At 42.4% G+C, this 14,268-nt stretch overlaps 1 protein-coding gene across 9 annotated transcripts in view; it reads right to left on the reverse strand.

Moving 5' to 3' along the window:
- APBB2 (amyloid beta precursor protein binding family B member 2) overlaps nt 1-14,268 on the reverse strand; it is a 357,658-nt gene that overhangs the window by 63,465 nt on the left and 279,925 nt on the right. For all 9 annotated transcript variants that reach the window (XM_063107683.1, XM_063107679.1, XM_063107686.1 and 6 more), the window contains 2 exons: nt 3,160-3,306; nt 557-684 (listed from right to left, as the gene is read on the reverse strand). In XM_063107683.1, the coding sequence (XP_062963753.1) occupies nt 557-684; nt 3,160-3,306 (275 nt within the window). The remainder of the gene's footprint in view (nt 1-556; nt 685-3,159; nt 3,307-14,268) is intronic.

Here is a 14,268-nt window from a genome sequence, read left to right on the forward strand (position 1 = left end):
ATTCACAACACATCCAAGAAAGAAGGATTTCTCATGAATAACAAATTTTCAGCAGAATTTCAGAAAAATATACATTAAATGGAATTTTGAAATGATCAGACCATTCAAGTATTTAAAAGTTTAGCCAATCCCAAGCCCCAGAAATTCCTAATAATCATGATTTAATGATCTTAGGTTTGTGATTAAAGGCTGTACAAAGTCTCCCTTCAGGCAAGCTCTGGATGAAGAAAATAACAAGTACAAGGGAAAAGACTGCAGAGAAGAGAACAGAAGGGGTTCAGACTGCCTGAGTGACTTGGGAACTTAGGTGCCCGAGGAGCAGAACTATGCAGAACTCAAAGGCAGGATCCAGAGTTGACAAAAGTTTGAGGTATAGAAACCAGGAAGGGAAGCAGCGCGGAGAGCGTACAAGGCAGGCAGGCAGAGGAGCACTTTAGGTTTTTACATTTCTTAACAGAGTCTATGGTCAAGTTTTATGTTCAGTGAAGTGTTCTGAGGCCACGCTTTGTTGATAAGTGCAAATGGAGGCACCTGGTACGGCGACACAGGAACTCACCGGCCATTGTCGCGGCCCACACCCCACACGCGGATGCTCACGATGGGCTGGGAGTGCAGCACTGAGCGGTCCATGGGGTCCACCAGGCTGAGCGTGTCGTTCTCCAGGATCAGGTACATGTCCTTGCCCTGGGGGTCAACGAGAAAACAGGCTGTCTCCTCAGGCAGGCGCTACACCCTTACCACACTGTGGTGATCTAGGGACATTGTGTCAACAATCAAAAGCAGCCACGCTTTGGGTCTATAATTTGTTTTCCTAAAAGAGAAACATCCTTCCTGGACTAAAATATTCATAAATCTTTCATGTTCCCCTTATATGCCCAATTTCTCTCTCTAAGTCCTCTGAAATATGTCCCCAGCCTGCTTTCTAGTTGGCTCTTATTTTTAATTATTTACCCTTTTGCATCTTTAAGCAAAAAGGCTAATGGTGGGCTCTCTGGAGACTCTGGTGTTTTACTAACTCCACGTCCCCCATACTTTTATAACCCCCCTCCCCCCATTCCTCTGGCCAGACCCTACCAAGTATCCCCTCAAAGCCTTCCCAGACCCACAATGAAGTCACCTCTTCTCAACTTTTGTACCACTTCATATCTGTGTGGTCTGGCTCGAAAACAGGCACAACTTTGTGACATTTCTTGGTATTAACAATAGCTAACATTTATATGACTATTTATCACATCTAAGATACTATGTTATGTGCTTACGGTGCCTTGGCTCATGGACTCCCTAAATTACCCTAGAAGAGCTTGCCTTATTATCATCTCCAATTAGCAGTTGGGAAAACTGAGGCTTAAAGGTTACATAACTTGCTTGAGGTCTGGCACAGAACATGCTGCTGTCATAGCAACACAGGGGAGCACCTGGTCTCTCATTTCTGCATTGCTATTCAGGTTTTTAGGCTTTGGTGTCCTGTCTCCCTTTGTACGTTGGCTCTTTGAGGGCAGGAACATTAGACTATTCAACTTTATTCTCCTTGCAATCCCTCAGGCATAATTTTAAGAAAACATTAAACATCTGTTGTACAGCTCAAAGATTGTCTCTCCTGAAGAAGGCCCAGATGCTGTGGAACTGAAGGTAGGGAACTACAGCTGCTCAGAACAGTGAGACTTCTTCGCAGGTCTTCAAAGCCCAAAGTGAGACAGATAAATTGCTCTTTGGGATAGTTTCTGAGAGGGATGTTTTAGGTTTCCATCAAAGGTTCTCAGAGTGAATGCAGCTCTGATGATCAGGGTGGTAGAAATGAGTATATCAGAGCCTCTGCCGGCAAGTGTTTAAGCTGTGGCTAGTGTCTACAGCTGACATCCAGAATCATCTCAAATCTTCCCCAAAGAGCAGCTAAGCCATTTACAGATGAAAGCTCTGGCAGAAAAACACAACTTGTGCAGACTGTTGTGGCTGAACAGATTCTACAGAGCCTGGAACAACAGTTGCAAGTTGTCTCAGACCTCCCAATGCCAGTCATTCACATGTTAGTAAAAACCACAACACATTTCCTTCTAAATCCTAGCTGAGGATTGCTCTTTTGGAAGAATGGCATTTTGTCTAAAGGACAGAGAAGACAAGTAGACAATTTCGTGGGAAAGACAGGCCTGGGGATGTGGGTGGGAGATAATGCAGTGAAAGGATGATAAAGTCAGGCACCAAAACAGTATAAACAGCTTTTCTTGGATAGGAGAAAATTCTTCCAACTTTCCCTCCATGCCTAGGATCCAAAAGTCTGGTTGGCAATGCAGTTTAGCTCCACTGTAAGGTAGACAGACTCCACCATGGGAAGGCTTAGGAACCTACTTTCCATTGTGACATGCTCCTAGAAGAAAATGTGAGTGGAGTTCTAAACAGCCCAATCCAAAAGCCAACTTTTTCTACCAGTGCTCTTTCAACTGAGGACAGATGGACTGGAGTATATCCACAAAGCAAGCACTTTTCCAAAATGTTCCCAATATGTTTGTTCTACAGGTCTCAGAAAAAAAGGAGGAATATGGCTTTTCCTCTTTGATGTAATTTTTACACAAATTTAGTATTTTTACTTATTACTTTCCTTTCTGAAATTATCTCAACTAATATTTCAAAATAGAACCACTTTGTTGAAAGTGAGAAGAAATATATAGGTATCAATTCCACAACTCATATAATGTTGACTTTCAGACTGTAAATGAAGAAAACTGTTATAAAAGAATAATCTGTCAACTTTTAGAGCTGGGTCATCAACATCTTTGTGTTGTACAGGTGGGAGTCACATTACGGGTCTTCTTCTTGGAAAATTGTTCTTACAGATTGGCACACCCAATTTTGCATGCAAATTTAGGCAGAGTTTGGGCCCCTAAAGCTTACCCATGAATTCCTTGGGACTTGGGGATCCCCAGTTTGACCCTGTCAGCCACTTGAGAAACACTCTCTCCCAGGGCCCAGTCCTCACTGGAATCTGGCAGTGCTAAGCGGTAAATCACCTGGTACACCAGGCCTACACTGCCTGCCTTTATGAGAAAGGCACCTGATAAATCCCTCAGAGGCCCACAGTTTCTTTTCTCACTGAGCTCTGGGGTTTCATGAAACGCAGTGGAGCATAAAGAAGTCTGCCATTGATTATTTCCATGTGCTACTTACCTCTCCCCAAATGCCGACTGTGTCTCTGATGTCGTTTTTGCAGTAAGAAAGCTGCCTGATGCAGTTGTTGACAGCAACACTACTTTTACCAGGGGCGAGGTCCTCTTCTGCCATTTCTACCCACCCCAGAGAGCGCACAGCAAAACACTGGAAGACAAAGCCAGAGGACGTGAAATTACTCACTGCTCTGGGTATCAATTTTATGCTACACTCCTTGGGCAATTACCAGGTATGCTTAATGCACCTCTAATTGCCTCATTATATTCAATCATCTAATTTAGTTAATAAATCCTCTATTGTTGGAGAATTAAATTGTAACTATGTATTTCTTGCTATTTAAAAAAAAATTTAGTGATGAATATCTTCTTGCCTAACTTGTATATGTGTGTTCAGATTTTTTCTTTAGAATAGATTTCCAGTGCAATTATATAGGGCTAATGAGTACAAAAATTTCTAAGCTTCTGTTATCTATTAAAAGGCGTTTTTTTTAAAGTAAAAAATGTAACCCCATGAGATCTGTTACATGTTAAGCACCTAGAAAAAGAAAATAGGAGACAGAATGAATTAAATACATGTTAGAGGGCTGGCTGGTTAGCACAGTTGGTTAGAGTGCAGTGATATAACACCAAGGATAAGGGCTTGGATCCCAATACTGGCCAGCTGCCTGCCCCTCCCAATACCGCCCCCCCCCCTTCGAGTTAGGCATTTATTTCTAATAGCAACAAAGCAAAATGTTTACTTTAACACCCAGAAAGAGGGGAAAATGGTGGGGGGGGAATCCACACTCATGGTAACAAATAGGACTCAGGTGCTATAGCATTGCTGATTAGCACCAAATCCTGAAATGCATGCAGAATTGACAGACTTGTGAGATATCTTAAAGCATAAATAAAAATTATTCTTTTATCATTTAGAGATATTTTATTTGAGATCATGCCCCTTGTCTTCTTTTTTAAAGTTCTGTTGTTCAATTTTTTCCTTTAATTTAAAAAAGCTTTACATGCTTATTGTAACAAGTAAAATATCCAAAGACGTATAAAGAAAAAATTCACATACAAGTGAGGGCGACTTGGCAGCAGCATCTGCCTTGCTGTTGATCTCCGGGGCTGCCAGGTGGCCTGAGCTGGGGCCCCTCATTCCTCCCTGTGGCCCGGGGTCCCACCCAAGTTGTGCATCAGTTGAAGAGACCACCTTCCCAGGCAGGAAGGGCAGACGAGGAGCAGCATTTCCTTGGGAGCCAACAGTCGGGCTCTCAAGAACAGCTTGTAAAGTTTCCAAATGTGAACTTCCTAACAAAATGAAGAAATGCAGCAAACTGCCCCAAAGCGAACACATTCAGTCTCCTTCAACCTTCCCTGTTCCTGCCACCATGATTAGACTGGGCGCCTCCTTCCTGGGTTGATAACCACACTTCTTTGGTGGAAAAAACCCACCAAAATAGCAGAGACAAAAGCAGCCCATCTAAGCAAAGAGCACACTGATCCTTGAGTTCTAAAGGGGAAGGCTGCCACTCCACCCACAATACACACGGTACTTTTTACAAATAAACCAAAGAGAAGGCAGTCCCTGTGACAGCCACAAAACCTACTGAGGACCCTGTCTCCTGGGGAGAGGTTCTGGAGAGACCCTCCCATTTCATGTGCACACATGTACACGCTGCAGAGAAACTGCTGAGTGGTGAAGAGGATGTCACCACACGCGGGTTGGCTTGTGACAAATTCACGGCCAGCCTCTGGTCAGGAGCTAAGACGTTCCTTGGCCAGTCTGCCTGTCCCTCTGCAGCTCCGATTTCTTGGCCCCCAGACCAAATGGTGTTCTCCAGGTAGATACGTTAGTAGGCCACAGGGGCACACCACCAAGCATCCTGTTTTTTAAAACCCACCACTTCACAGGTCTGAGCCCATAAGTAGCCACGCCTGCTGTTTCTCCAGGGAGTTCTACGCAGCCCACTAACCTCTCCTCTGTGATGGTTCCCAGTGCAGGCCCTTGTCAGTAAAATCACAATGTTGCAACCTACTCCCCTTGCCTGCCATTTCGACCTTGCTACCTACCACCTCTAGTGCCTCCAGGTGTTGCTCAAGTGTCAAAATTATTAACTCATTTCATCCTCATCTCAACCTTTGAGGTCCATACTAGGGGTATAAGTTATTGTACCCATTTTGTAGATGAGGAAACTGAGGGAAGCACAAAGCTGGTAAGTGGTGGCCATAGGATTCAGACCCAGGCAATTTGGCTTCTGGGCTCCCATTCTTAACCACTCTGCTATAAGCCTCTGAGAATTTACTGGAGGGACAGTGTCTGATGGGGCTAGGCCCACATAAAAGGAACAAAAATCAGTGACATTAACACAGTTTTGAGTGTATACGGCTCAGGAGGAGGGGTAGCCTGGATTCCAGTTTCAGCTCTCTGATTTACTGACACAATGACCCTGGGCGAGTCATTTACTAAGTCCCCATTTTTTTCATTTGTTAAAATGGGAATAATAATAATGATAATGATAATAGTTACCTCAGAGGGTTTTCATGAGGAGGAAACAATATCACATACGTGGAGAACTTAGCACATAGAAAGCATTCAATGGAGATTTGTTGAATGAATGAGCAAATGAATACAATGCCACATAAATCTTAACAGGGGTCATCAAAGGGGAAAAATCGAAAGGAACAGAAGATTAGTAATTAGGGTGACCACATGTCCCAATTTTCCCTATGATTGTTCTTATGTTTGTTGTTCTAGCAAAATTATTAAGAGCAGCCCCTTTTACTCTCAAAACAAGTGCCCCAAGTTGGATAATAAATTTTATGGTCACCCTTGTCAAAATTCTAGTGAATTTAGACTCTGGCATGGAAACTGAGGCTTGGACAGGGCTACTGTGATATGCCCAAGTGGAAATGGGGTTCAAAAGCAAAAGAAGGGGTTATCACTACAACATTTCAGTGATCTTGTCCTGGGGTCCCCTAAGACACCAGTATTGCTGTGGGATGGTCATATACTCTTAAACCTGGAAGTCAGGAACACATTTTCCCACTGTCTCTAGCAAGCCTCCTACAAAATCCTACAAACCTATGAATACTCAAAACAATTCACTAGCAATAAGGAAGGTGAAAAAGAATCCTGGCTGCTTTTTGTCCCTTGAGTCCAAGAATACATGAATTTCAATCTAAACAAGCTCACTAAAAATCAAGAGTATCTTTCTCCGTTAAGAAATACAATCACTCAACCCCACCACAGCACATAAGAATACTGTTCTATCATGCTGATAAAAAGGAAACAAGAGCCCAAACTATATTACTATAATGAATTTATCTAAAATCATTTTCCTTGCACAAACCTGCTGTTGTTTTAATTTAGTTTCTCATCGGAAAAGCTTCACCACCATTCCACGTGGCCAGAGTAAAAGGAAATAGGTTTATAGGGAATACTGAGCTCCACCAGGGAGCCAACTTGGCTTCTTCCCAAAGAACAGAGCGGAAAAGAGCCACCTGCGCTGTTTGGTGCTGCCCCCGTGTGGCCAAGAAGGCTTATAACCACCACCACTTTTCCTTAAACTCAGGAAATGAGGCTTGGTGTTTTCAATCTGGGAATAAAATGCTCATTTTAGAGTGCGGGAAGAGCTCAAAATATTTAATAAAATCATGTGATTTTTAAAACGCTTTTCCCAAGTCACTCTGACTGATGTTCATCCTTCAATAGCATTTAACCAGAAGGGCAAAAAAGGGTAAGGGCTCAGGGTGTGACTGTGTCATCAGATGGATCTGGATTCAAGTAATGACTTTGCTATTACTAGCTGGTGAGTTAGGGTAAGTCACTTCAGGTCTCTAAGTTTCAGTTTCCTCATCTGTAAAATGGGAATAATAATAGTAATATATAATAAAATATAAAGTATGTTATAAATATAATGCATAATATTATAAATATTACTATTTTACATAAATATAAAAATTATACTATATAAAAATTATATTTTATATAATATAATAAAAATATAAATAGTAATTTATAGTATATGTGAAGACTAAAGGAGACAATGCAGGTAAAGTATCTGGCATATAGGGAGATGTTATTATATAATAACAATGTTATTATTATTGATAAATTTTTACTCTTTTCTATGAGTGGACTTTAAAGATTTCTCTAGTTTAACAGATTTCAGCCAACGCAAGCATTTGGAGGAGATGTACTATAGGCCATGATACATGTGATTGTATCACCTGGAGGGCTTTCTTAAAAGACAGAAAACTAGGCCCCATCCCCAGAGTGTCTGATGCAGCAGGTCTGGGTAGGACCCAAGAATACGCATTTCTAACAAGTTCCCAGATAATGCTGAAGCTGCTGATCTGGACACCACACTTTGAGAACCACTGTTGTACACAGACGGCCCCTTTCTTTACCCAAAGTTATGCTGTTTCTAAGATTGGTCCTGAAGTAAAATCTGGGTTCGAATCCCAGGACTGTCGCTTACTATTTGTGATCATGGGCAAGTTAGTTAACCTCTCTGTGCCTCAGTTTTCTCATCTGTAAAATGTGGATACTAAAAATACCTGTTTCTCAACAACCTATCAAATGCTATGAGGATTAACTGGGCTAAATTAGAGTTTGTTGCTGCTCCTGTTTATTGTTAATTGTTACAGGCATTTAAAGTGATCAGGATTATGGCTAAATCAGAGGGGACACAGCTCTTGGCCTGGGATTCCTTCTCTCCCATTTGTTGTCCCTTCTCCCACATGGAATCAAGTCATCGTGTCATAGTTGGAACACTTATCCTGTTGGCAACTTCTATCTCTTTGAGTCCTATATTAACAGGGGCATCTGCCTGGAGAGAACCTCTTCCTAAAACATCCTCAGTGGGGTAGAACGCAGTGCAAAGCCTTGGTTGCTACGGCCAGACGGTCCTGGGTGTGAATTCCTATATTCCAATCAGCCAGTGCTCAGCCTCCACGCATCTAAGTTGACTCCGTTGAAAAGTTATAACAACACTAAGTTCACAGAGCTGCCAGGAAATTCCAAGGGAATGAAGATGAAATGGTTGGCACATTGCAGGCCCTTCCTTCTCACTCTGGCTCCAGAAGACCAACATTTCATTTTTTGCTTTCCCCAAAGCCTTCCATTTCTCCTTTACCTAGAGGAATTTCCAGGTCTCTGTCCTTTTAGCAAGATGAGAGCCTGCTGGCAGAAAACTGGGGGAACTCCTCCTTGGACCACAAGGTATGGCAGGGAGCAGGGTGAGGAGCGAGACCAGGGAACTGGAGCCAGGTAAGCCAGCTTCGGTGTACAGTACCAAAGACGATGGTGGTTACATGAGCAGATGTCCACAAAACAGCACATCCAATGCCAGAGCACGGTCACTGCTCTGTAACTGTTGAGGGAGGATGTCGAAAAGGCACACGGTAAAAGGTAAATCGGTAGCACCACTTAATTATAGATATTTAAAAAACTAAAAAAGTTCACATAGTTAAAATTTGACCTAACACTATAAACACAATCCTAATTAACACTCATTTATAGGAATTACTTATCATTTAAGCCTAATAATCCTGTAGCACAATAACAACTGTGTATTCAAGTCAATAAACACTTATTGAGTGGCCTATTAGTTCCTGCAGACTTACAGAGATGAGTCAGACACAGTCTCTACCCTCGAGAAGCTTGTGATGGAGTAGACACATAGCAGGAATTACAGCATGGCACCATGAGATAAGGGCACACAGAGGTATAAGCATGTGTTGGGAGCTCATGGGAGGAGTAATTCAGAGAGGGAGTTATGGATAGCTTCTTAAAGGATGTGATATTGAGCTGAGCCTTGTGGGATGGATGGATTCATTCATTCAACAAATATTTATGATACTGGCTATATGCCAGCCACTCATCAATAAACCAAACAGACCAAACACCCTGCTCTGAGTAGCATTTCATAAAACTGGAAGGGCACAGTCATTTGGCTGCCACACCAAAGGTCACACAGCTGTATCAATCAACATAGACCGAGACGCGTAAGGTATAACAGTATGAGGAGAAGGGGCAGTGAGTGTAGTGGTTTAGAACCCAGGTTTTCAAGTCACTGATCTTGGGATCAAATCCCAGGTCGGCCCCTTATGAGCAATGCCACCTAAGTTACTTAATCTTGGTGAGCCTCAGTTTCCTTATCTGTTGCAGTGAGGATACCAGTATGGCCCTCACGGGGTGCCGGCATGATGAAATGGGATGGCTTATGTTAAGTATCTTGCATAGGGCCTGGTCCAAAGGGAATGGTTGAGAAAAAGTGGCCACTATTTTCTCAAGATATCTGATCCCTGCCAAATGTGTCAGGATTAGGGAATACCGGCAACAAGCAGCTATGGTGATCCTGCTTTGTCTTTCCAACCAATGATAAAGCATCCTAAGGATACATCTTGTGGGGTGGGGGACACAGGTCCTGGTGAGGAGGTGGGGGGTGCTCTGTGCTCCTCAGAAGGGCAGGTACATCTCATCGGCTGACTTCAGGGGTTTTAACTAGGGGCCATGCATGGGTTCAGGAAGTTCTAACCCCGCCTGAAAATATATCCAAAATTGTATGTGTGTATGCATAATATGGAAAGAGGGGCCGAAGCTCTCACCAGTTTTCCAAAGGCTATGAGAATACAAAGTACTTTAAAAGAATTCCAAGAAAGGTGGAGTATCAGAGTACTCATTTATCAAGACATCAACTAAAGTACATGTAGTAGGGGTAGAAAAAGTTTGCTAGTTGGCATCAGAGCGCTTTTTTGGTTAGTGGATGAGCAAAATGGTTAAATGGCTCTCCACAAGAAATGATCAGGAATTCAGGGGTGAACTGAAGAAATGGGTGTAAGGAAAGAGAGAGCAAGAAATGGCCATACCCGCTGGGGGAGCTGGAGCTTACACTGGCAGATGTGCCCAAATGATTCATAAAGGGAGGGAAGCCCAAAACCCAATTTATCATACAAGTAACTTTTTTTGATGTGAGCCCCCTCGATATTACCCTTGATGCTCCAACAAAAGCTTGTAACAAAGAGATGGCTGATGTGGCCAGGGGGAATTAAAGGAGAGGTGGTGTTCCCTCCACTGGGGAGATGCTTGGCAGAAAAGGAACATGTAAAAGCTTCAGAGTGGAGAAGAGGAATTCAGCATGAGAGAAACATGAGCCTCAGGGAACTGGCAGAACTTCTGGAAGATACATGGACTAGTGCAGGACATGGGACTGGACTCAGGCCTGTCTTGCTAGATCCTAAGAGTGTGGTGATCCCAGCTACCACCAGAGTCACGCAGAGCTACTCTGTGCAATCCTTTTACATCTATGCTCTTGCGGTCAGATGGAAAAAAAAAAACATGTATTTTTGTTGTATGTGACTATGAAGAAGGGTCTTTTAAATTATTATATAGCCCACCTACGATTTATTTCATACTGGTGGCCAGAATAATGTACATGTAGGGTACATTCATTATATTTGATGTACTCTGTTCTATGATGTTTCCCTAAGAGTTAAGTCCAGCCCTCTGCCCTTTCATTTCCCACAGTTACTGCAAGCATTAGAGACAGCAACGGGTCTGATTTTGGCCCAGAATCCAGAGTCTTTTGACCATACAGATTTCACGGAGAAATAAACTTGCCAGTAAACAAAAGAGCTGTGACTTAAAACAACCTTCAGAGAGTCCATTCTAAAACTGCACAGGCTTTTCAAGGTTCAAAATATCTTCCTTGAATTCAAAGAACTTAATAGTAACAAAAAACACAAATAATTTGATTTAAAAAATGGGCAAATGAGCTGAACAGACATTTCTCAAAGGAAGACATACGAATGGCCAATAGAGATATGAAAAAATGTTCAACATCACTAAGCATCAGGGAAATGCAAGTTACAACCACAATGAGATATCACCTTACTCCAATTAGACTGTCAATTATAAAAAAGACAGAGACATAACAAATGCTGGCAAGGATGTGGAGAAAAGGGGAACCCTCCTACACTGTTGATGGGACTGTAAATTAGTACAGCCATTATGGAAAACAGTATGGAGATTCCTCAAACAACTACGGATAGAACTACCATACGATCCAGCAATCCCACTACTGGGTATATACCCAAAAGAATGGAAATCATCATGTTCAAGGGATACCTGCAGTCCTGTGTTTATTACAGCTCTATTTACAATAGCGAAGATATGGAACCAACCTAAATGTCCATTGGTGGATGACTGGGTAAGGAGAATGTGGTATATATACACAACGGAATACTAATCCATAAAAAAGAATGAAATTCTCCCATTTGCAGCAACATGGATGAGCTTGGAGAAAATTATGTTTAGTGAAATAAGCCAGATATAGAAAGAGAAATACCGCATGTCCTCACTCATAAGTGGGAGCTAAAAGTATAAACAAATAAATAAATATGAAAGAAAGGATTAAAGAAAGAAGGAAAGAAAGAACCAACAATCACAATAATATGCTGAACTTTCAAAAGGACAGAACAGAATTGTGGTTACCAGAGGTGGGAACAGGGGGTGATCAGTGAGAAATTGGTTATTGGTCACAAAGAACGATTACATTTTATAATGAAGAACATGCTAATTATCCTGTTTTGATCATCACATACTGTACACAGGTATTGATACTCAACTCTATTCCCCACAAATATGTATAATCAATCATGTTTCAATAAAAAAAAATCTTTCTTAAATGTTGCCTCCATAACAGGGAAGTCTTTAGCAAATTGGTGTTTGTGGTCATTGCTGATAGGAACATAGATCACTGTCCTTATGTACACACTTTTAAATAAAATTAGTCTTTGTTATTGCTTTTTTTTTTTTTTTTTTTAATACTGAAATCCTTTCCAAATCCAGGATGTCTGTGGGATCTGCCAGAGAGGTGTCTGGGGATTCTCTGGAGTGGAGCTTGACCCAGTTCTCCATCCGGCTGAAGCAAGGAATCAGCCTGATTAATTATTCAGCATGGCAATGACCTCAGTGGCCAGGGAGGGCCCAGAGAGCATTTCTACACTGGCTCCAATGAGCGCTTCTGTTCCTGCTGTTTTTCCCAGACCATCTGCAACACAGTGAGCATTCGGGCAGAAAACAGGACACATGGTCCTTTGGGGCCCTGGGCCTGCCACTGCCATTTACTTAACTTTCCTCCCTCCTATTTTTCAGAGCAAGACAATGCTACTGGAAGAGTTCACCCTATGGTGACGTCTGACAAGCCCCTCTACAAAGAGGATGGTCATAATAACTGCTAAGACCCATGGAGCACTTACAATGTGCCAGGCACTGCGGGTTGATCTGTAATTGAAACACCGTCTACGATGTCCACGTCCTTGTCTACCTAGTTGCCCATGATGGGCTGGTCCATTCCTGCAGGGTGGTTCCCAGCCTGGGTCACCTCTGTGTCTCCCCATGGGGCCAGCAACACTACCACATTCCCTACATGTGGGAAATGCCTCAGAGCCAAAGCTAAGTTATCTAACCCAAGGAAGGGGGAAGAGGCAGCACAATTAAGAAGCAGCGCTCACAATCCACCTTCATGCACAACATGGAGCCCTGCAAGTCTGTGATCTTTAAAGCCTCGCTGATTTTTCCATGCTTTAATGAAAATGTAAGGACTCTTTCAAAGCAGGCATGTCTTTATTTCCAACCCCACTCGGTGCCATTCCTGAGTCAGCTCCTGCCTGCGACGCCTACTCCTAAATGCCTCCCGCTGCTGCACATAAAGCGCTGGTTGACTCTCACTACGCCGTGCTGGGAAAAGCAATGGTCCTGAGTTGTGTGGGACCCGAGGCTGGGACACTGATGCGCTGAATAAAGAGCATGCATGGGGTGGTCTCACTTGGGTGGGACTGAGGTGAGATCCTGCATCTACTTTAGATACTTAACTGTTGCTGGGGAGTCTGCTTCCCCACTCTGATTCAGGGGACGCAAAGACTCCTCACGGAGAAGTCACTTTGGTAAGAAGATGGTGCACCTGGGCAGAGCAGTGGCCCAGATGCCTATCTGTCCCCTCATGTGGCCACAGCAGGCAAGGACGAGATTGACAAAGGTCAATGGTCTGAGGCCATACCAGGGAGAGGGACAGTGCCACTGTACTGGAGAGGCCTGGATTTGTGCAGCACTAAAATTGTGACATCAACATGTTTTGCTTTTAAGACACAAGATGCACATTTTTGCACAGCAGTGAAACCACGACTTCAGTATATCTTAAACACAGTTTCTAAGTATTGCTCATTACCTTAAAAGCATTCACACTAGTACTTAGGAGAGGGGATTTCGGAGTTCAAATGAGGAAAAAGGGAATTTCCATTTACTGAGTTTCTACATTACAAGTTCTTTATTATTAGCTATCTATTTAATTCAGGTTAATTCTCACATCCCCGTGAAAGAGGTATTCTCCCATTTTTGAGAAAAGGAAACAGACTCCTAAAGGAGTTCTGCCAAGTTTAAGGTTTCCTAAGACATTCTGAAAAGTCTGCCTCTGGGTACGGTGGTGGTCTTACTCAATCCTAACTTTTGTGACTGTGGTGATGAGGTGGGAGGTGGGGATAGAGGAAAGACCAAGGCAGCAGATAGGACTGTCTGTCACACACATGCATTTACCGAGAGAAAGAAAGTACGCATATGTATATATATGCAGGTATGTATGTGCACATGAGTATACGTGTATGTGTGTATATATGTATGTAGGTGTGTATATGTATATACAAGTATGTGTATATATAAGTACATGTATACATGAGTATGAATGCATATACAGAAGGTCATTGACATACAGTGGTTTGACTTAAGATTTTTTGACTTTATGATGGTGCAAAAGTGATACACATTCAGTAGAAACTGTATTTTGAGTACCCATACAACCATTCTGTTTTTCCTTTTCAGTACAGAGTTCAATAAATTACATAAGATATTCAAAATTTTATTATAAAATAGGCTTTGTGTTAGATGATTTTGCCCAACTGTAGGCTAAGTGTTGTAAGCACATTTAAGGTACACTAGGCTGTGATGTTCGGGAAGTTAGATGTAGCAAATACATTTTGGACTTAAACGATATTTTCAACTTATGATAGGTTGATTGGGATATACACCCCTGTAAGTTGAGGAACATTTATACACATATATATGTATTCG

This window comes from Cynocephalus volans, chromosome 9 (genome assembly GCF_027409185.1).
Source record: "Cynocephalus volans isolate mCynVol1 chromosome 9, mCynVol1.pri, whole genome shotgun sequence".
In the NCBI taxonomy this organism is placed as follows: Eukaryota; Metazoa; Chordata; class Mammalia; order Dermoptera; family Cynocephalidae; genus Cynocephalus; species Cynocephalus volans.